The following is a 23781-nucleotide window of genomic DNA, read 5'->3' as shown; positions in this document are numbered from 1 at the left end:
GGTGTCGGTGTGTGGGTGTAATTGCCAGTGGTAGCAAGTGTGGCTTTGAATCTATATGTTTCAAAGCTTCACAGATCTTCACCATTGCCCACCTGGAATAGCAAAGAATTATCACCAGCACCAACACACACACACACACACCAAAAACCCCTTCCACCCTGGCTAGCATGAGACAGCTTTCGATGTCACATTGGTTCCATTTCTCTACTCCTGCCCAGCCCCAAGTTAGGATTGTTCTTCCCTACTCTCAAACTAGCTTTGTGCTGATGATTGTAGCATTCATGGAAAACTTTTGTTGTCGTGATGGTAACAGATTGTAGGGCATCCTCTTTTCTCTACAGTTGCATTACTTCTACAGTTTTCTAGCTAAGGCTTGCAATGCTGTGATGAACAGAATGATTAAGCATCTCATGTTTAGCCTCCCTTTCAAGAAGCCATAAAACAGAGACCTTGTATCTGAGCCAGCAAACCAGGGACAATGGGAAAACATGAAAAGGAAATGTTTCAAGTTAACCTCAAAGGAAAATAGGAGCCTATTTGATTGTAACTTGGATTCACGAACACCTACAACGATGAAACTCTAGGTCCCCATAGTTATTATATTTGTTATATGTTTAACTAAATTTATATACCACTTGATTGTAAGAAAACCTCTAAGTGGTTTGCAAATATATAAAACAAAGCATTAAATTTATTGATTAAAAATAACTGGTATTTAAAATCAATCAAAAGAGTATTAAAAACTTCATAGGGATAAAGCACATAAGGAGAGAAAACAACCCATCAATAGGCAGGGAGTTCCAAAGTGTAGGTCCTGCTACACATTGATTTCTTACAAGCGTGGAAAAAGTATTATGTGGCATCTGTAACAGTACTAGTTCTGCATACTGAAGCAGCTGAGTGGACATTTATAGGGAAAGGTGATCCCTGCAAATAAACTGGCGCCAAGGTGTTAAGTGCTTTATATACTAATAGTAACACCCTGACCTTGGCCCAGTAGCAAATGAGCAACCACTACAGATCTCTTAGCACAGGTGTTATATGCTGGCAGGGTCTCATTCCTGTGTGCTGCAACATTCTGCACTAACTGCAGCTTCCAGATCAAACACAAGGGAACCGTTACTACAATCTTGAAGTCATAACTATAAAAGCATGTTGTTGTTGTTGTTGTTGTTGTTGTTGTTGTTGTTGTTGTTTAGTCGTGTCCGACTCTTTGTTACCCCATGGACCAGAGGACACCAGGCATTCATGTCTTCCACTGCCTCCTGCAGTTTGGTCAAACTCATGCTGGTAGCTTCGAGAACAATAAAAGCATGTAGCTAGAGTTTAATATAAATAAAGGGTATATGAAATATATGAGCAATGGGTATGTTTACAACGTTGAAATCAGTTCTGGCTTTTCCCGCTGGAGGAGCTGCCTTAATACCAATTTCATCTAATGTGCCTTCAGAGAACTCGCAAGAAGGTGGCGGTTGAGTTTTGTGTAGAAGTTTGATCCATGATATAGATCTGTTACAGCAGTACTTTTACTGTACAAATGCTCAGGCTGTGTAAAACTTAAGTGTCTGTTCCAGATCTCTAAACCTGTCTGCACCCGAGATTAGTTTGGTGATGCCCCCATCACAGCATCTCCAACACTTGTTTCTGGGTTTCTGCTGCTGTTGTAGTGCACTGTTGTCATTCAGTTGCATTGCAATTTAACTTCCTAAGGAGATGGCAGCGCAGGGTGACAGAAGAAGCTATGGAAAAACTTGGCGTAGTGGAGACAGGAGACTGGGGTAGCAGAGAGCAGCTTCCAAGGTGGCTGTGCAGAGGGGCAGATCCCAGTGGTTTGAGACCAAAACCAGACCAGAAGTGGTTGTTGCTAAATAGCGTGGTTTCACCAGTAACATCTACTGATACAAAATGTGTGGAATGACATCATCCTACCCTGGCAAAAAATGCTGCGGAAGGGGGACAAAGAAACCCTTCACAAGATGCTTTCACCACATGGATCTTGTGTCATTGGGCAGTATGGGAGATAGAGGAGGAGAAACATGAAGCTGCAGTTTCAGTGGCAACCACAGTCTGCCATACTGGTCTGGTTCACACATAATGCTAAGCCATGGTTTATGAAACTAGTTTAATAAACTATGGTTTGGTGTTATGTGTGAACAAGGCTAATGTTGAGTTCTTATTGTTTGAAAATAAAAATACCTTAACACAGCAGGCTCAGAGTTTAAGCCCCATGTAAATGCAAAACATTTCTCATGGAGAGTCCTTGAATCATGGTTTTTATGACAGGAATTTTCACTTTGCTCAAGTTTATCAGTGTGTTCTAGTTTACCACAGGGGACTGTATTCACAAGAGGGTATCACTATAGCTCTGGAGGCAATGATGGTGTGTATCTGTCTTGAGTGACTCATAAATTGGCAGTATAATTCTTACAAATGGGGCTAAGTTGCTTTAAAAGTAGGTTTGCATGTCACATGGTACATTTACTGTGTTTTTAGATGGTTCACATTAGTAGGCTCTTAGTCTAATATCCTGTAGCTTTGACTCGATGTGTGTGGCTTTAATTTACCTGACTAAAACAATAAAACCTCAGCTCTCCAGAACACACATATGCAACCATCAGGAATAATTAGGTGGTTTTGTCATCCTCCCTACCAGCTGTCCAACACTAATCTGCTGACTCACACTTCTGGCACAAATTAGTATTAGGTGTGCAAACAAGCTAACACAGCTGTTCATGGCTATTAGGCTCTTAACACTTTCATTGCCTGAATAATTTGCCATTTATACAGCTTCTGGTATCATCGTTAGATCTGCTATTTGAGTGGTCATTATTTATATAACACCATCAATGTGTGTGGCGGCACTTCACAGAGGACAAGGCCCCTGCCCTAAGTTGCTTACAGTCTAAAATTTGACACAGAGGAAATAGAAGAAAGAGGAAACAGCGGGTAAAAGGAGAAAGATGATATGATGATTCAATTTACATGCATGTTGGCTTGGTTATAGCCTTAGAAACTAAGGCTGATAGCAGCATGCACATCATACATTTAAATCACACGACTTCCCCCAAAGAAACCGCAGAACTATAGTTTAAGGGTCCTGGGTGTTGCAGCTCTGTGGGGTGTTAACTACCGTTCCCAAGATTTGGTGGGGGGGCCTTCTGTATGCAAGGCAGTTGCTTTCCCATTAACCTACAGCCCTTCTCCCATGTGTGCTAGAACTCTGGGACCACAGGGGAAAATGTGCCCTGCTGCCTGAAGAGTAAGTAAAACAAACAGGAGGGTTGAAAGGTTTGGGCAGGCACCTAGGGAGAAGTGCTAAGCACTGTTGTGCCCTGGGCACCATGCTGGAGAAGCCAGGACTGCGGGTAACTTTGCACTGCCTTCTTAAAAACAGGAAAGAAGACCCATAACTGCCCACGACAGTATTTTCCTTTAACAAATATTTTCCTACACAAAAAAAATTCACAGAATAAGGACCAGCTGCCTAGCAATGTTTGCTTTGTAAAAGAGATTGCTTTTCTACAGCATAATCAAAAAGCCATCTTAAGGAAGGCAGCAAAGTTGGTTTGAGGCATGGCTAGTTTAATTTTTTTTGGGGGGGGGGCCCTAAATAAAAAATAGCATGGGCACATTTGGGATATATGAAACTTTGAAGAGTTGAGTGGGGGGAAAGCATGTTTTGACCTTTATGTTTTTTCCCCTTTGTATCTTACTGCATCAACAAATTGTGTAAATTCTGCACTTGTTAATATATACACATACAGACACACATTTTACTAATGGAAGCGTTTCTTTTTGTCTCCGCTATTTTGTTCTCACAGGTTTCCCTCTGCATTAGACTTTCATGTCTTTTTTCATTAGCTTTAAAGTATTCCTTCAACTGGGATAATAGCAAAACCCTATCTCCATCCAATTGCAATTTGAGCTGTTCTCTGTGGGTTGCATATATTTCCAGTTTGTTGCTTGGAGAGCTAGAAATACCACTCTAGATATTCTTAATGAGAGATTCATGCCTTATTCCCTAAACAATACAATGAAAATGTTCCCAGAATATGAAAAGTGAGCAGTGTGATCTCAGCTTTTTAAGCACCCCTTTCTCTGTTTTGTGTGTGGCTGTGAGTTTCCTGTAAATTATTTGCAACATACTCGACAGTAAATAATTGACAGCTGTTTGTGTTTTATTTTGGCTCTTTATATGAAAGGAAGAGCCAGATTTGGGTCCATTTTTGAAAGATTTAATTGGTAAAAGAAAATATTTATCAAATGTAGCTCCAAAAATTACTCAATGTTTTCACATCTTTGCCAGATAAATGGCACAGACTGTGGGGTTTGATTTTCGCTTGTGTTTGCAACTAACACTGTAAATTGCTATAGCTAGTAACTACAGCACAGTCTGTCTCTGCGTAATCAACCCCTGGATAGGGAACTGACATTGCTTTATAACTCAGTGAATACACATGTTCCTTACTCTCTCTCCTTGTGAGATCTATTCCTTGGGGAACAGTTTCAACAACTTGCCAGACTGGGTGAGATACAAATACAAGATTATCTGGCTAACAACTCAAATGTAGATATTTCTTCACTAAAATAGGAGCTCCAACTTATACATGTGCTGCAATACAGTCTTGCTATTGTGTTTATAACTAGTGGGTGATATTTTGGAAGTGTCTAATATTAGGGATGCAGTGTGTAATTGATTAATTGACAAGTTCAGGGATGTCAGACTCTCATTATCCCACAGTTCCGACTTTTGAAGATCCCCTCCCCCATTTTCATTTGCGGGGTGGGTGGGTGTACCTTGCCATTTAGCACTGTTTTGTTGACTAAGTTACAACACTGTCCCTGTGGTTTTGTATTTGGTCCCTATTTTCTATCTTGCACATGTATTCTTCTGCCTTACCTTTTACTGATCTGTGAATAAGACGTGGATTGTGCAATCTTAATATTAGACTTACATAGGAGACAGGAAAGTGAACGATTACATGGAATCTGGGCTCCAGCTGAGTGGCTCCAGATAACTTGAACCAGTCCTGATTGCAGAAAAGAGTTTGCAGCGAAACCACCAGAATTTAATAGAAATCACAGCTGGAGAGGACTCCTATTGCCAAGCAGAATGAGCTTCAACATAGAGAGGTTTTTTAAAAGTTTTATTTTAGCTTAGCTGCTGTAATTAAGGGGCAACGTTCTAATTCCATTACCAGGACGTTCATTGAACCAGTAAGTGACTCCTCGTGGCTCCCACTGGGATAATTCTAATGAAAGAGATAATAAATTAGATATGTTTCAGAAACGGGAGTGGGGGAGAAGGAGAGAAATAGGAAAGCTAATGTAGTTTTCAGTTATCAAGAGATAACAATGTATGTTACAGGGAAACTTTGAGATCTCTGTTACAGAGATAATAACACAGAAATGTATGAACTAACATGTTAGATCCTCAGCAAGTTATCATACAACAGAGGTCACCATCCTGGCGCCAATGGGTTCCATGATGCCCAAGAATGCTTTCATTGGTAACTCTTGTCAGGTTCTCAAGACCCTGAGCTTTCATTTTAAAGCTCATTAGTCCTCCTAGAAAGTTAGTTATGGGACAAAATGTGCAGCTGTCTTCTTTTGTGAATTGAGAGTGTGGTGTGGCCACCTTGTAAAGTTTGCCTGGTGTTGAGGAATGCTCCCTGTTATTAGAAAGCAACACCATCAGGTGCCGCGTATAAGGGTGACTGCAGTCTTATCCATGTAGTTCATTTCAGCCAACTTCAAGAAAATAGATTCGAACAGGTATCATACGAATTGAATGTCATTTTCAATTCCCCATCAAGTTTTTACTGGTAGTTTGTGAATCTTGAAAATATGCATGCCCATGCCCAACTCAGGCCAGATCCTATCTAATTCCATAAACGAAGCTTGCAAACTTCCTCTTTCTTGCTGCTTTTGTTGTAAGGCAGATGCCTTGTTGAGAGGCTGTCATGTTTATTAGCCCAACAATGCAGTTCATTTCAAATAGTACGGTCATTCCCGCCACACGGATACACATTGACAAGCTGAGCTTAGGAAAAGGATATAGGGAGTCAACCACATTTGTGTGTGCGTGTGCTCGCTCTCTCTCTCTCTCTCTCTCACACACACACACACACAAATAATCATGTGTGCACAAACTAGCAAGACAGGTTTGGGAGAGAGGGAATGTATATTTCTAGTAGCCTAGAATAGAAATACCTGGGAACCTTGCAGTTGGTTACAGAAAGTGGGAAACATAAGCCATAGAATTTTGGGTGGTAATTCATGAACAATGATGGCATTGATGCTTTTGAACAGTTAATTTTTGAAGCATCTCTAAACTTACCTATAAGCCTGTTGCTAGTGTTGCATGAGCTGCACACTAAAAAGGCCCCACAGAGAGGGGCAACTAGGATTGGCACTGATGCCATGGTCTGTGGTTTGTGCTCCTGGTCAGCATGGAAAATCTTCTGGAGGAGATGGGTGTGGCAAGTACAGAAGACTTTGTCTTGTCTTGGACTCAAAATCGCTCTCAACTGAATGATCCTGTGTGGACTGTGGGGGGTGGAGGACTTTGGGTGAGTCTGGGGTCTTGCAATCTTTCTTTCACAGTAGCCCCAGTAGTGCTTAACAGTCTTGGTGGATCACCATTCATTCATTGGCATGATATTTGTCCACCTAACCTTCCTTTCTTCCCTTGCCAAGAAGCCCTATAGGGCAACTTTGCAGATCATGTTTTCTCTGTGTTAAATGTATGTCTGGAAGATGCCAGTGTAACCACACTTCAATGGAATGCCTGGATCAAGCCTTCAATGGACTACTGAAATATGTTTGCGAAATCAATTTGGCTTTATACCAACAGTGCGTCTTTTATGAAGTGTGCTCTATGTTCTTGGCAATTATTTTCCCCAGTGGGTTTCTTAGAGTTGCATAGTATACAATCTTGTGCTGTGGAAATGAAATGTTGGTATATGGGCTGGTTAGGAAGCTATTAATTTGTAATCACAGGTAGTCTTGTTAGGAAAGAGGATAACATGATTAAAAGCAGTTTAGAGAACAAGGAAGTGAAGAGGCTAATGATATCACACTGTTTTCTGGTGGCAGTGGCACAGCATCACTGCTTCAAGGGTGTGGGGATACCTTTACGAAATAATAATAATAATAATAATAATAATAATAATAATAATACATGCAGTGCTGCAAACAATGTTGGAAGGACCTTTGCAGAAGGAACCATGACAGTGAAGTTATGTTTCAGGCATTGCTTTACTTTTATTTCTCCTCTCCCTCTCTTACTTTTTGATAGGCACACAAGCATCCTCAGGAAGCAACAGAAAACAGTACATAAGAGACAGACACTATGAAACAGCACTTGCTTCCTTTCTGGAGCAATCATCCAAGAAAGAACTCATGGTGGAAGGTGGCATTTCTTTGAAAGATAAACATCAACCCAAAGGCACTTCAGAGTCCAAAGAGAGTCAGACCCAAAGCTTTCTGAAACCAAAAACATCTTTTTCTGATCACGGGTATCATATAAAGGCTTTATCGAAAAGGGCACTGGGTGAAAATGATATCCACAGACAAGATCCATTCCCAAAAGGTAAGCTGCAAATCTTTCATTGGGTATCAGGAATCTAGCTTTTGTGGCGTGTTAAAATATGATCAGAGTAAAAGGTGCAGAGCTGTTAATGGGCAGCTTGTTTGCATTTGTCTGTTGTTGGTTTTTTGTTTTGAAGGTAGGAAAATACAGTAGTACCTCAGGTTAAGTACTTAATTCGTTCCAGAGGTCCGTACTTGACCTGAAACTGTTCTTAACCTGAAGCACCACTTTAGCTAAGGGGCCTCCTGCTGCTGCCGCGCTACCGGAGCACAATTTCTGTTCTCATCCTGAAGCAAAGTACTTAACCAGGGGTAATATTTCTGGGTTAGCGGAATCTGTAACCTGAAGCGTATGTAACCTGACGTACCACTGTAGTTTGGAGAGCAACAGGCTTCACTTAATGCATTTGTATAAATTCTCAATATTGGCCATGGCCTATTGAGACCAAATAAGAAGAAATAAGACAACGTAGTTAGAACACACATAATGTATTTTGATGTCCCATGTTTCTGTATTGAATCCCCAAACATGCATACTTTAGCACAGCCAGTTTGGCCATTATTCAGGGATGATGAAAGCCGCAGTCCAATAACATCTGGAGGACTACAGGTCCATCCCTGTAAATGCTTGTTGTTGGAAGTGTTGAGATACAACTCAGCTTGTATTATAGGCTGATAGAGGGATACTCTCAGGGTTGCTGACCTCATTTCCCACTCCCTTCTGCTTTATCCATATATTTTACCCTCCTTTTGTATCCAATGAAAAATTGCCCAGTGGACAAACTATTTTATTGTAGACAGTTGAGAAAGATAAATTAGGGATTATTCTAATTCCATTACCTTGATAACACCAACTTCATGTATTTTTCTCTTCTCATCCATATATATATAAATTATGCCCATCTCACCTCTCTGACACCCTAGGATTCCTGAATCAAGAGGACCTTGCTGCCCAGCAGCTCCAGGTCACATTATGTATTTCCCTTCCATTGCAGCATTAGGAACATACCTTTGTGTACAATGGAAATATATGCACGATAATTGGTACATGGGCACTGTGCTCACCAACTGCAACTACAGCCTCCATGGAGCTTTTGGTCTGGAAAAATATCTGAAACTAATGTTCAGTTTTTCAATTTACCTTGCAAACCCGTCTTCAGGGAAAAATATTTTCAGAATCTTGGCTCAGCAAAAGTATGTGCAAGTAAGGCAAACAATCAATATGGGAGAGGATTTGCAACTTGGTAAAAACAGGTGCAGAAAACAACTTTATATTTTGATTTGTTTGTTTGGAAAAAAAGAGTATCAAGCTTCTGCCATGACACAAGTAAAAAGTATTTTCTCTTTACTGCAATTGATCATTTGAAACAATCTGAAATAGGCTTTCTTCCCAGATATTTAATATCTCGAATCATACCATTTGGCAGGAAACACAAGCTTATTGTCACTCTTGTAAGAGGGACATGTCTCAGTGTTCTTCAGAAGGATATTTGCCATTTTGGATTAATTCTGTATTTTTAGCTTGTAAAATGCTGAAAACATCTATTCACATTTTGGGCACAAGCTCCTTTTTGGGATTATTAATTATGCAAGAAATATTGATTGTCAAAGAGCAATCAATCAAGCTTGATTATAAAGGAGGAAAACATGTTTTAATAACCTTCTATATTGATTACATTTTTAATGAACTGAAATCATATTTTAGCATTTTGTTTATTAGTTTCTCATCTTAAAGTAATTGCAGGAAAATAAGGACTTGAATATGCCGATCAATACAGGAACAATGAAAAAAAAAACCCAACAGCTGCAAGACCAAAGGGAAAAGAACTCAAATTACTTGAGGAAGAATACAATATACATATTTTGTTGTAGTCCATCATCAGTGCAGTAAATCTTAGTTGGTTCAAAGTGTATGAGCTATTGAGAGTCATGCAGCAAAGGCTGTGACCTGTGAGCTAAGCTTTCTGACTTTAGTTCTCCCCCATCCATGAACTCACTAAGTAGCCTTAGGCTAGCCGCTGTTCTCCAGTTGTTCCCCTCTGCCCCTCTCCCTGCACCATCTGCAGTATGGTGGTACTAAAAATAATAATTCTGCTATGATGCTATTGTACTTTACAGAGTGGTTGTAAAGATTTCTGGGATAATCTGTGTGAAGGGCTTTGAATACTCCAGGAGCATCATATACTGTAAATTATAGAAATTATAATTATCAATTAGAGCAACATATATTTCCCTCCGCCTGCTCTGAAAAACAATGTATTAGGCAGCAGTCTCAGGCTCCCACGATCATACAGTGGAGTGAGGTGGGACCAAGGTTGTAAATGGAAAGCAGTTTGCATTCAGATGGCAGAGGTGGTGAGAAAACTTTTCCTTGCAAGTAGAAAAGTTACATAGCAAGAAGTGCATTAGAACAGAAGCTTTTTTCCTCAATGCGCCAAGGTTGGTTGGTTTTTCAGCTTGCAGGGGCTTTGCTTTAAATATTGGTGAGCAGTAAAACATAGCATCAACCACCTTCAGTGCGAAGACACAATTCTAGTATTGCTGCCTCTCAACATTTTGGCACCTCATTTCGCTGCATGACTACATGCAGCTTTTAATGTTTGAAGTTATGCAGTGTTTTTATTATGTTGCAAGACACCCAGAGTGGCTGGGGCAACGCAGTAAGATAGATGGAGTATAAATAGTAAGAATTACCATCATCATCATCATTACACCCAACCATAAAGTTAGTAATTATTTCCAAATTTGCATATGTATTTGCAAATGCATTTTAAAAACAAATCTATGTCCTCTCTTTTATTTTCTTTCTTTCTTTTTCTGTGATGTATCTTCTTCTTTTTGGCAATGTGTTAATGGCCACCATTAGGGAAGGAGAAATATGATTCATTATGCATTTAACTCCAAATCTATCAAAACATTTTCCAGACCAATAGGTAAAGCAAAGCACAGCTATCTTTCAAAATTCACATTTATCCAAATTTTGCAATGCAGTTCTCCAACCATTGTTTACAAAAATGCATCATATTAGGGGAAATTGTTTGCAAAAACATGTACATTATCCAAAACTGCATACAAAAATGTGTTTATCAGGATAAATTCTCACTAAAATGCTGAAGAATATATAACTTGACGGTTTTGTTTCAGAAACCACCCTCCAAAAGCAAAGAAAGACCCAAATTCAAATTAACTGCTCCCCCTTAATAAACATCTATCTCTTTCTTAAGGTGATCACAAATTCTGTGGTTTGGCTATCAAGCTGAAGGAGCATCAGAAAAGTGAGATGAACAAGACAATCGACAGGGTAACAACCTCCACAGCTCATGAGCCAGATGTTACTCATGAGAAACATGAAGCCTTCCAGCAGCCAGAGGTCTGCTCCGAGCCTGAGAACATTCCTGAAAACCCACTGACTCTCAGGGTAAAATATCAGAATGTTTTCTCTGTTAACTCTCAATCCTGTGATGGTTATTTTCCTGGGAACTCAATGGAGGCAGAAAGTCACATTTTCTTTTTTTTTTTTCTTACTTTATCAACGGAACAATGAGGTCACTTGAAGCTGCTGTTCATTGTTGAATAATCATTTTGATTGCCTGATCTGTTGAAAATGAGCAACTTCAGAAATTCCCCACTATCTAGAAGCCCCTGCTATACACAAACATTTTTGCTCACCTTTCCATCAATTCCTTCCCCTCACATTTACTGATCCAATGGCCAGAGGTGTAGCTGTATTAGTCTGCTGCAGCAAAATGAAGATTCTTGTGCCCTAAGAGACTATGGGTCCCCCAGGGTGAGGGCAGTGCACCCTGCCTTCCTCTTCAACCCTGCTTTCCTCTCCACAGCTGTCTGAGCACCTCCACAATACCTCTCTCACAGCTTACCCCAGAGCCGTCAAACCTAAGTCCTGAAGGCACCAAGGGAGATCTGAACAGATGGTAGCAGAACCCACCTTCAAGGCAGAGTGTTAGGTTGCTTGCTAAGGAGCAGAACCATTTGCTGCCCTACGTTTATATAAGAAAGCAAGGGGTGTGCTAGATCACCTGCCATTGTGTACCCAAGTGTTGGATCAGCTATGTGCCTTGCTCTCCCTTAGACGAGTGATGTGCATATGTATTGCACCAATCTAAACAGTAAAGCCTTTGGAAAGAATCCTTCTTCGAGTTCTCGTTCTTCAGCAACTGGGAGCCAGGACAGTAACCTTAAAAAAGGGTTACTATGTTTTTAAGGGCTAGACTGGCAGAATGTTATGAACCTAAATCTGAACAGCAAGGGTTAAATCGCAACTCAAATCTCCTACTGATAACAGCATTCTGGACCCCCTTTTAAACACTGAGCATGTTAAAAAGCTATGCATGACCCACCATGAAAGGGACTTTTCTCTTACCCATGTCTGAGTCTGATGCAAACAAGGACAGCACATTAAACAACTACAGAAGTGTGTTAATGGTTAGGAGTAAACAGTCTAGGCAGCAGAAAAATATATAATACACAATTAAATGAAGTGGCCAAGAGTCTACTGCACTTTTTTATTCTTTCTTTTCTTTCCAAGCACATAGCGATAAATGGATTCTGCTGCTTTTTTACCCATTGAGGCACAGCAGATGCACTTATCCTGGATCCATATATCTTGGATGTCCAAGGAAGCCATTAATTGTGTCCTTTGGTTTTCCTATTTAGACACTTAGGCCAAAAAGGAATTCTAAAGTACACAGGCGCTGGTAACTGCAAAAATGAGATGTGTGGTTGCAAGAATAGCTACTCCTGCTTAATGTAGCAGTTTTTCAAACATGTCCCAAGTTGTTATGTTAATACTTTTATAATGTTCTTCCATTTTTACTAATATGACATAGAATCACACAACACTCATACCAGCACAATAGGTACGCTAGAAAGAGTGCAGGAAAGAGATGAAGAGGGCAAAGGCTGCAGGCAATCAGTTTCAAGGCCAATTATACTCTGTAAGCTATGTAGGATAGGGTAAGTTGGTTTTTCTTGATTAGGCATAAAAAACAGTATATACTTTCCATATAGCATGGTAGTTGTCCATCTACTAAAGCAGAGGCAGGGAACCTGTGGCCCTTTAGCTGTTGATGGGCTCGCAAGTCCTATCCTACCCTGTCTCCAACTCATATCATCCCTGAGCTATGCTGGCTGGGGTTGATGGGGTTTGGAATGAGTTGATCAACATCTAGAGAGCTGCAGGTTCCCCATTCCTGTTCTAAAGTGGATGGTATATTGTCAACTCATGAAGCCACCTGAAGACAAATCCTTGATCCATTGGTGGATAGCTGGGATTTTCCTGTGCTGCAGAAGGGTGAGCTTGTAAACAAAAGGGCACATGACTGCCATTTCCTCTGTTGAGGCATGAGATCTCACACTGTTGAGAGACATCTTATCATGTCCGTATTATGTGATAATTTCCATGGTTGTTGGATGCAAACCTAAGCACTTGAGAAACAGGACTTTCATTAACTTGGTTCAGAGGAACTAATTGATAATGCCCTCTCTGTTTCTCACTCCAAATGAAATGTATTTCTTTCTTTTAGGAGGCGCTAGAAGTTCACAAGCCTCACTTTATTTCCCGCTCACAAGAACGCCTGAAGAAACTCAAACACATGGTACAGCTGAGGAAAACCCAGCAGGGTGATGCCTCAAGAAAGAAACAAGGGGCTGCTCTTTCTCGCAAACTTTCCACGTCTTCCATTACGAGTAAGAAGAAACAGTATACAATTCCTCATCCTCTCAGTGGTAAGTTCACCTGTGGCACTTTAACCAAATTATCACAGTTCCTGCTAGAATATGCAGTCTTCCTTTGTTAATGTTTGGTGCTCCAGCCCGGAGATAGTCTTTCACACTGATTCTTGCACGGATGTAATTTGTGGCGAAGCTAAATGCCATGCTCATGTATCAATATATAATTCTCCAAAAGCCTTTGCCATTGTATCAGTTCAATTCACTCCAATCTCCCCAGTCATACTACACAAAAGGGGCAAATCATTGCACCACACAGGATATCTTTAAGGAGAAGTAAGCTTTATTTCTGCAAACTACCACAATGCGTTTGCAATATAGATCTCATGGAAATGTTTTCTCTATCTTAGGGACAAACTCTAACATAGTATGGCAGTTGTGTTGCTACTTTTTCCTTAAATTAGGGATGAGGAACCTGTGGTTCTCCAGATGTTGGGCTCCAACCCCCATCAGCCCCAGCCAGGCATGATGGGTGTTGTAGTCCATGGAGGGCCATCAGTTTCCTATTCTTGCCCTAAATAATTATAGGCCTAGGGTAGCTCATTTCTACTGAGAAAAAGAGGGTCAACGGGACTTTGTTTTTAAGAATCCTGTGCCCGTGTGTGTGTGTGTGCGCAGTATCCATTCTGATCAGGGTGGGCAGATGAGATAAGCCTCACATCCTCACATGGTGCCTTCTTAACAAGAATCATATCAGCCTGTAGTTATTTAGGAAAATCAAGATTGTAGCTGTCTGTTACATATTCAGGAAACATCCAGTCTGATGTGCAACTTCTAATGACCAGTAGTCATCATTGATGTTTTGCAGTGTATAAACTCAAGAAAGTGTCAGATGGAATTGTTCTATTTCGGAGATAAAGTAGCATGCCATGTCTATTCTGTAATTCATTTTTCGGAGGTAGAAGATCTAACAGCAACGCAAAAACTTTTTGCTAGATAAGTGGCTTCCTTTTCTTAACAGCTCAGCAAAAAGTGTGTGTGGGGGGGTGTATAGGGTGGAGTCCTAAGGGATTCATTCTTTCATTTTTCTCACCGTAAAATTTGAGAGCATTCTTCTACTTTACCACAGGAAGCAGGGCAGCTACCCCCCGGTGACATTTTTCATTGTAAGCTCCCCAAATCCCTTTACTTCTGGGAACCCTGCTTTCAAATAAAAGAAAAAGATAGCAAACATAATCCAAAGTGATAGAGCCAATAGTGAAAATGCTTGCCTACTGAACTTTTCTTTCTCTGTAAAGCTTAACATTTAAAAGCTTGATCTTTAAAAGGATGAATATGGTCATGCTTGAGCAATTACAGATTAGTTTAGATTATATTTTGTCTTGATATATATATATATATATATATATGCAATAATTTCATCTCTATACTTAATTTTTTTATATTCCCAAAGCATGCTGCTTATTCTTGTAACTTGTAATATAAATCCTTTTTCTTTTTGCTTTAAAGCTTTGTAAGCATAATTTTGCATGTGCTATTTCTTTTCCACAATAACATGATTCCCCCCCACTTATCCACAAACTTGAGCACAGTTCCATTATTGCCAGCTGCACCTTCACAACAGACTTTAATTTGTACATTATTGCTATGTTCCATCTTCACCATTATTCGACAGGTGACTCTCAGTCAGGATTAGGACATCATTAATCAACTGGGAAGTTGTCTTTCTCAGACATAAGAGCAATTCTATGGAAGGGACTGCCTCTTGTAGCTCGGAAAACTTGGCTTAAGCACTCTAGCCAATGTCATAGCAAATAAATGGTGGGAGTGCAGGCAGGGGTGGAGGAAGGGAGTGTGGTGGGTGCAGACCGCCCCGGGCGTCACCACTGAGGGGGGTAACAAAATGCCAGGCAGCACTCACTGTGGGGCCTGCAGCACGCCAGAACCACCTGTCTCTCCTGGGAGAGACACGGTGGCTTGGGCGCACTCAGGCTCCGTGCTGCCCAAACAGTTCACCTGCTGCCTCCCCCCCGCCAGCCATAGGGCGGCTGAGAGGGAGGAGGCAGGCAGACTCCAGAGGCCCTGCAGTGCGCCCCAGGGACCCAAGCTGCTTCCTCCGCCGCTGAGCGCTGGACTAATGCTTCTTCGAAGTCTGCAGTGCCTTCCCAGACACTTTTGGCTAGCATGAGCCTTGTGGAGATGTCAAGACTGGGCAGAGGAAGGTGAGGAAGGGAAGAACAGAGAACTGGAGAAATTGGACCATGAGGAGGGACCATTGCGAATATTGACTCAGACCCTAGAGATGGGGCAAGGGGACTGTCAGGGCAGAAGTCCACCTCTGTGCCATAGGAGACCTTGTACATTACAGGAACCTGACACTGCACCAGGACTGTCCCCCCCGAAAGCCTCCTCTGGTTCAGGGGATGCTTGCAGATAGATCAGATAGCAAGCTGGCCCATTAACTCTGCCTCTGTCATAATGGATGTACCGGTGAGAACAAACTCAGCAAACCAAGCCTCTCCGAAGGAGGGCTTACTTGCTTGCTTGCTCAGTCCCGTGGCTCAGGACACAAACCGCACAAAAGGAGGGCTTTGGGGGGCATGTAAAGTGTCAGAACAACATCTTAGCTTCTGCTTATCCATGCACCTGCTGACCTATGTACCTTGTAACGTGACTGATATACCATAGCAATCCATGCATTAAAGCTTTTGGAAAACAAAAAACAAACAAAAAACCAAGCTGTGAATCAGAGTACTGGTGGCAGTCTCCCTCAGAGCCTGTCAGTCACTCCTGATATTGAGCTTCCAGTGGCAGGCAATTAACTTCCTCACAGGACCCTTAACTCCACTTAGTTGCTAGGGAATCATTCCATGAGTGACTAGGATCTGGGTGGGATTCACTCTCAATAGTACTAGTAGTAACATATTACTCAGTCCTGAGTGAACATAGGATGATGAGCATAATTACATCTTATGTATGTTCAGCTGCAGGATGTTGCTGACCACAGTGGTCAAGAAAGAGTTGGATAGATCACTATGTTTGCTGAGCTTCCCCTTCGCTCAGATAATGGAGGTACCTTAACAAATCACAGTTTTTAAAATCGTTGTTGCCCTTTTCTCTTGCCTTTGTTCTAAGGAGCTCAGGGAGGCAAACATGGTGTACCTTCCCTCGTTTTATCCTCACAACCACCCTGTGAAGTAGGCTAAGAGACTCACCCAGGGTCACCCAGTAAACCTCTTGCCTGAGCAAGAATTTGAAACAGGTTTTCTGAATCTATGTACAACACTTTGCATAGTACACATAATATTCATGATTATTATAATATAATAACAATTGTATAATATAATAACCACAAGTGCAAATGTATGTGTACTTAAAACCATGTACCTTCTTTAAAAATGCAACATTGTCTAATCTTATTTTCTTGCCTGGAAATTTCATCGTTTTGACTTTTCATCTGTTTACAGCATCTTGACTTCAGAAACTAAAAATTATATTGAGGTAGAGGGGGAAAAAATCACATTAAGCAACAGCATGCAATAAGATTTTTGCCTAGATGCATTATGCTGGCAAAATGTTTGGTAGTAAAAATGCAGATGTCTTTCTTACGAGCTAAGAAATTATGTACTCAAGTGACCATATATTAAAACTATGACAATCTGTCTACTTGTATAGTGTGAGGCAGAGGCAAAAATCATGAGTTTGGATACAGGGAAACAAGATGACCTGGGGGGCATCACTATATCTCATCCTAACCCTCCCATATGAAGTTGTTCTGTCATAAAATGGAACCCATGTATGCTGTCTTTCACTCCTTGGTGGAAGTATGGGGTACACGTGTGATAAATACACAGATCCAGAGATATGTTGCACATCAAAATTGCAATCTGAGGCCCAATGAACATCCTGAGATCTGTGTCCTGTATTCTTCTTTGAATTTAAGAGTGTGTGTCCATACGTTGCAAAAAGTCCTGAATTCTTACTAAATTTATTTAGCCTATGTGGATCAAACTACATAGGAATTTGACACTGAAAAAACATTGCTCCTGAAGAATATATTGCAACTGCAAAGCTTGGAAATGAATTTTAATAAAGAACTGTATGTCCCCCCTACAGTAAATGCAAAGGGAAGAACACCGCCCCCTCTTCTTTTGCTTGACTTTGTAACTTTGGTAAATCCTTGTTCATCTGTAATTCAGCACTGAAGAGAGAAAGTAGGCACTGAATCTTCATTTCTCTACTGATGAAACATGGCAGGAGAACTCCCTAAAGGAAGTAGTTTCAAGGTGCCCTTTGCTACAGTTACAAATTGATGAAAATCTAAAGATGACTTACCTTTCATGTCAAATAAACTGTTGCTGAAAATCTGATTTAGTAAAAGTAGATATCGGGGGAGTCACCTTCCTTATCACCCCAAAGAGCAGTAAGGCGTGAGGCACAGGGGCTGTTGTGGGAGAGGGAAATTGCTCTCAACTGGAAGCGTACAAAATACCTCCTCATGATTATGAGCAATTCCCCCTCTCACCCAGCTGCCCACCCAACCCATCCCACACTGAGACAAAAGCTTCTGCAGAAGCTCTTGTACGTGATTAAGTGTACTGCCCAACATAAATCTGAAAAACAAAGTCCCTCTACAAAGTCAGATTTAAGAACCACATTAAAACCCGCATGAAGGCCATTGAGCATTAGTTGCTTAGTGGCACTTACAATATTTGAAAACCTCTTGCCATGGAAGAACATCTCAGACTTTCTCATATACAAAACCTAAGGACCTAAAAGCTATTTTTATGCAAGGAAGGAATCTGAGAGAGAAAGACACACACCACTTGATTGTAAGAAAAATTCTAAGGGGTTTACAAAAACATAAAGCAAAACATTAAAACATATGCATAAAGTGTATATGCTTTCACAGAAACAAAATATCACACTGAAAAAGAGAAAAAAATTATTACTTTCTCATTGTGCTATTACTAAAGATAAATTTTATCTTCCTAAGTGAGTAATAAAAATGTGGTTTTAAATTAACATTTATTAATTACTCAAGCAACAGCAGTTTCCTTCCTGTCATGGTTATTAATGATAAATGTTTCTAGCAAGAAACTTTTCCCATAATTTATCTGCCGCACCTTATTCTTCATAAAAATATAATGTAGTCTTTGTGAGGTTTTATATGTTCTCAGAATGAAAGAAACTACTGTATCTATTAGGCATTTGATAAATTTCTTTAGCACTCTGCTCATCATAATCATAACTGCAGCCCTGTTGGATAGGAAATTATCACTTCCATTTTGCAACCTGGCTCAACAGCACAGTGGTTATTTCATCACTCAATCATTCATTCAGCTATTCCATCAGTGCATAAAGATACCTATCAAGCAAATGAAGAAGCAGTTCAAGCACCTGCTGTGTGAAAAGACAAAGATTCATTAAACCATCTCTGGCTGCATGCAGAAGTGGCATGAATCAGTGCTCGGTGTTCTTCTTACACGCAAATCACTACTGTGGCCATGGAACTGAATACTTCTTCATTGACCAAGCCATAGATGTCCACTGCTAACCTTTCAACCTCAAGCTCTTCTTTCCCCTGTGTTCCCAAAGTGAAAGCTGCAGTTTTCAGGATTCTAACAAATATGGCAACATACCAACACCAATTGTAATTTGATATACCTCAATTTCAAAACTTCTTCTATTCTGTCCACTTCAAGTGGACTCTCTCAAGACACCTCACCCCAAAATGAATACTGTCAGTTTGGAAAAGGTAAAGATTATAGCAAGAAAAGATTATAGCATTTATGAGGGAAGGTTTAAAGAAAAGGCAAGTAAGAGGTGATATGGCTGATGTTTATAAAAATATTTCTCTATACAATGCATAGTTAAACTCTGGAACTCATTCCCAGAGCAGGCATTAATAGCCATGAACTTGGGTAGCTGTAAAAGAGGATCATACAAATTCATGGAGGACAAGGCTATCCATAGCAGCTAGCCACAATTACTATCTTCTCCTTCCACTGTTGGAAGCAATATGCCTCTGAATACCAGTTGCTGGGAATCTCAGCTGGGCAGAAGAAGAAGAAGAATAGTTTGGATTTGATATCCCGCCTTTCACTCCCCTTAAGGAGTCTCAAAGCGGCTAACATTCTCCTTTCCCTTCCTCCCCCACAACAAACACTCTGTGAGGTGAGTGGGGCTGAGAGACTTCAAAGAAGTGTGACTGGCCCAAGGTCACCCAGCAGCTGCATGTGGAGGAGCGGGGAAGTGAACCCGGTTCACCAGATTACAAGTCCACTGCTCTTAACCACTACACCACACTGGCTCTCATAGTGGCTGGGCATAGTGCTGTGGGGCTTATGTCCTGCTTATGGGCTTCCCCAGTGCTACGGTATATTTCTAGAAAACGAGGTGCTGGAACTCACCATGAACGCCTCCCTTGTTGTCTTATAATGGCAAGGGTGCCCACTTGAGAAGTTCCAGAACTCAATTCCAGTGAATTCTGGCTGAAAAAAAGCCCGGGGCTTCCCATAGGCATGTGGTTAGCTGCTGTGAGACCAGGATGTTGGACTAGATGGGCCATAGGCCTTCTTATGGTCTTATACTTCTTAACATCTAACTCCATTCTGTGAATCCCCAAACCTGGGATTTTGATTGGTTGTTTTTTAAAAACACACACGCTAATGTGTCCTGTGTCTTTTTTTTAAATGCCGTAAGCCTCCCCTTGGCATAGTTATATTATTCTTTTATATTAGCTCTGGCTACTCGTCTGGGAAATGGGAGGCAATAGTTTCGTGATCTCACTTCTACTCTGCCTGCTGAGCTGAAAAGAACAGGATAACCCTGAAATCTCCTCTCGCTCCCCCAGTGTTCTTGGAAGCGAATGTCCTGCTGTAGAAATTCTACAGCTTGGTAGTATTGAATTGTGACATTTTAGATATAAACATTTGAGATCATGAAGCTGAGAAGGCACTTGAATGAGAGCAGGGCCAATCTTATTCAGCAGCATGAACCATTTAGGAGAGAGAGAGAATATGCCCTGTGTTGACGCAGCTTGTTCTTAAGTCTTTATCCGTATCCAACCCTTGTGTAGATTTTCACTGCAACTCAGGGAAAACTTCAAGGACAGGGCCAAGTATGATTTGTCTGCAGGTTTCTTAGTCACTGGAGAGCTATGTGTTATTTCAAAACAATAGCTGTAATATCAGTATTTGAAAAACAGAAAATCCCTCCACAACAGAGTGAGGTGATGGAAACATCCTCATTCCATTTACTGTATAATTTACATTTAAAAAAAATAAAGGCGTATATCTTCTTCACCATGTATCCTTCTGATTTATGCTGAGGAATATGTTTTCCACCATTTCCCCAATTACTTCGTTAAAGGCTTTGTTAAAGCATATCCTCTAAGAACTTGATTCCGTTATTAGTGAAAGATGGTGTAACACTACAAGCTTGTGAACCATTGAAGGGATGGGTTTTTATTTTTGTATTTTTATGTTGTAGACTGCCTGTGATCTTCACATGAAGGCCGATATTCAAATCTTCTTTTTTTAATCCCAATAATTTTTATTGGTTTTCATGTAAATACAAGAACAACATGTACCTACAGAGACTTGTCCAGTGTTACATTCTTATTATGTTTCATATACTGTATATAGTACACAAGCAATTGTTTATTTATGCATTGCCAATTCAAGTATCCTCTCCACAGAGATTCTTGTGTTGTGAGTGCAATAAAAGTATCTTCTGTCTCATTTATAAAGGAAAAGCCAAATCTTGCCCAAAGTATTGAAGTGTTTTTAATTACCATATTGGCCCGAATATAAGCCGCACCCGAATATAAGCCGCACCTTTAAAATTGGAGAGGTGGGAAGAAAAAATACCCAAATATAAGCCACTCCCTTTCTCGCTGCTCCTGGCTGCATACTGGGGGAGGCGGGGAGCCACGCGTTGCCAGTGGCCTTTCCCCTTCCTTCCTCACTCTCTCCTTCCTGGCCTTGGGGGAGGGGGGAGAGGATGGGAGACTACGTACGGGGCGGGTGCTGCTTTGCCACACTCCTGGCGCTGTTTGCCCTACTCTCCTGGCTGCATACCGTAAGGTTACAAAAATAAGCCACAATTTAACTTTTCACGGTCAGAATTTGGGGGGAAAGTGAGGCTTATATTCAGGCCAATACGGTACCCTTCTATAACGAGCAAGGCATTCTGATAGATACAAATCTAAGAAATAAGAATAAGAATAAGAATAATTAATGTTTGGGCATCCATCTATGTGCCCCAAGGCTTCTTCTCAACCTTTCAGTGGTGGATAGAAGGCAATGCATTTAACCGAGGAGCCATAAAAAAAATCTTGTAGGAACAGAAATAAATTTAGAGCTGGCACCACCGACTGCTGGCTCCATTGTTCTCTACAGAGTTGGCTTTCTACTTGGATCTTTCAAATTAATTGCAAACACGGGCAGCTTAATTGGTATTTTAGCTGGCCTTTTCTAGATTACAAGAATATTATATGAACATGGAGATGAAGATTTTCTCACAGAGGGCTTTTAAAGCACAGATTGGCAGCTACTGAGAACAAGAGGATAATCTATAGTGCAGCTCAGATGTGATGGTGGACAAACTCTTTCCTGTCTCAATCTCTTCCCCTTCAGGAAGCACTCATTTCCAGCATGCTCTACCCACTTCTTTGTATCCAGATGGGTAGAGGTAATTAATTTCTCACTGGAAACAATGAGGAACTACCTCCGCACACCTGTCTTACAAAATATGGGCAGGTTTCCAATGCACTGACCATCTCTGTTATGTCATAGCATGTTCCCAGCATTTATATATAATAGTCATTTATCTCTAGCCAGCATCTCCTTGCGCTTATGTGAAATCTGATGCGCGCAGGCAGCTGTTGGAGACATCTTTGCATGTGCACCTGCATTATACATACAGTGGTTTCCTTGATACTGCAGTGAATGGGGACTATTGTTTCCTCTGGAAGTTCTGTGCGTGAGGTCATTAACAAACTGGGGTCAAAATGAGTAGTCCATGATATGCCATCAAACCCACTATTTTTATTTCAGGGTTGCTGTGAAACAAAATCAAATGCCTTGGGAGACCTTTCCCTCTATATTTAATGTAAATGGAACAACGTATCTATTGAGAATGTAGGATCATTAGATCATACATAAATCACACAGTCCATTTTGTCAATGTTCTCTTAATTTATGGAGAATAGCAGCCTATATCCCGGATCCTTTTCCATATAAATACCAGCATCTATCTGTGCAGTTCCTGTTTACCTTCTCAGCTTCCCGCCCCCTAAAGAGTTTCTTACTGGAGACAGTTGTAATTCATGCAGAAGATTTCACAAGGTGCTAAAAGTAAATTGAGAAAAAATTATCATGTTTAGCCAGCATAAGATTTTATCATCATAGGAGCACTCTAGTGGCAAACAACCTGAAATTCTTTTACTAGCCTTTTGTTTTGTATATTTTTAATGTTTGATTTCAAGGAGGCTAATTAGTCCAAGATAGACTACTTTGCTGTTGACTACATTGAACAAATTAGAGATCCCACTGTGATGAACTGAATAGAAACAATGTTCAAATAACCAGATTTAAATCTCAAAAAAGCATCATGTAATTACTTCAGTGACAGGGCTACCAGCTGTTTATAGTACTTTAAATCTTCATAATGAAGAGCCTTGTGATCTTAGTGTACACAAGCACTCTTAGATGTTTTTTAATTTGCAAGAACATATGTCTGTGTGATTTTATGTGTTGATATACCTGAGTTCCCCATTCTCCTTTTAGGGACACTGTTGCCTTACTTGGGGGGGGGGACTACGTTATAGGGAATAATAAAGCTGCCATCCAACTTTGCATTCACTATTTGTTCATTCTCTTGACTTGTTATTGATTTATCTTACAGTGAGCTTGTGAAATCCATATTTTCATGAGTATTTAGAAGTAACAGAATTGATGGTCTCCCTTGGTGTGTTCAAGTAATTACTACTGTGAAGTTTTGCAAGTTCTATGATACTTTTCATGGATCTGAAACTGTTTACACACACATGCCACAGGCTGTTCTCTTTCAGACAGGGTTAGGAAACCTGTGGCCCCCCCAAATGTTGAACCACAAGTCCCATTATCCCTAACCAGTACTAGTTGGAACTGATGGGGCCCCAAGTAGCCAATATTGACATGAGGACTTAGGGGATCTTGGATAAAGGAAGAGAATATGAGTGTCCCTGTGTGCAAACATGAGTGGTGGAAACAGGACAGCAAGAATATATTGAGCCCTAAAAGGATTCTTCACACATGCCTGAAATGCAAAATAATATTCTCCACTGTGGAGGGATGTGGGTGGCGCTGTGGGTTAAACCACAGAGCCTAGAGCTTGCCAATCAGAAGGTTGGCAGTTCGAATCCCCGTGACGGGGTGAGCTCCCGTTGCTCAGTCCCTGCTCCTGCCAACCTAGCAGTTCGAAAGCACATCAAAGTACAAGTAGATAAATAGG

At 40.8% G+C, this 23781-nt stretch overlaps 1 protein-coding gene across 3 annotated transcripts in view; it reads left to right on the top strand.

Annotated features, from left to right (window-relative positions):
- The window catches only part of LOC310763928 ((E2-independent) E3 ubiquitin-conjugating enzyme FATS), a 134935-nt gene that overhangs the window by 98334 nt on the left and 12820 nt on the right, over positions 1 to 23781 (top strand). For all 3 annotated transcript variants that reach the window (XM_083616888.1, XM_083616889.1, XM_083616890.1), the window contains 3 exons: positions 7301 to 7594; positions 10818 to 11011; positions 13137 to 13338. In XM_083616888.1, the coding sequence (XP_083473014.1) occupies positions 7301 to 7594; positions 10818 to 11011; positions 13137 to 13338 (690 nt within the window). The remainder of the gene's footprint in view (positions 1 to 7300; positions 7595 to 10817; positions 11012 to 13136; positions 13339 to 23781) is intronic.

Source organism: Podarcis filfolensis (genome assembly GCF_964270895.1).
Source record: "Podarcis filfolensis genome assembly, chromosome: 5".
Classification (NCBI taxonomy): domain Eukaryota; kingdom Metazoa; phylum Chordata; class Lepidosauria; order Squamata; family Lacertidae; genus Podarcis; species Podarcis filfolensis.
The sequence above is the reverse complement of the archived record's forward strand: the minus strand, read 5'-3'. Positions and strand labels throughout refer to the sequence as shown.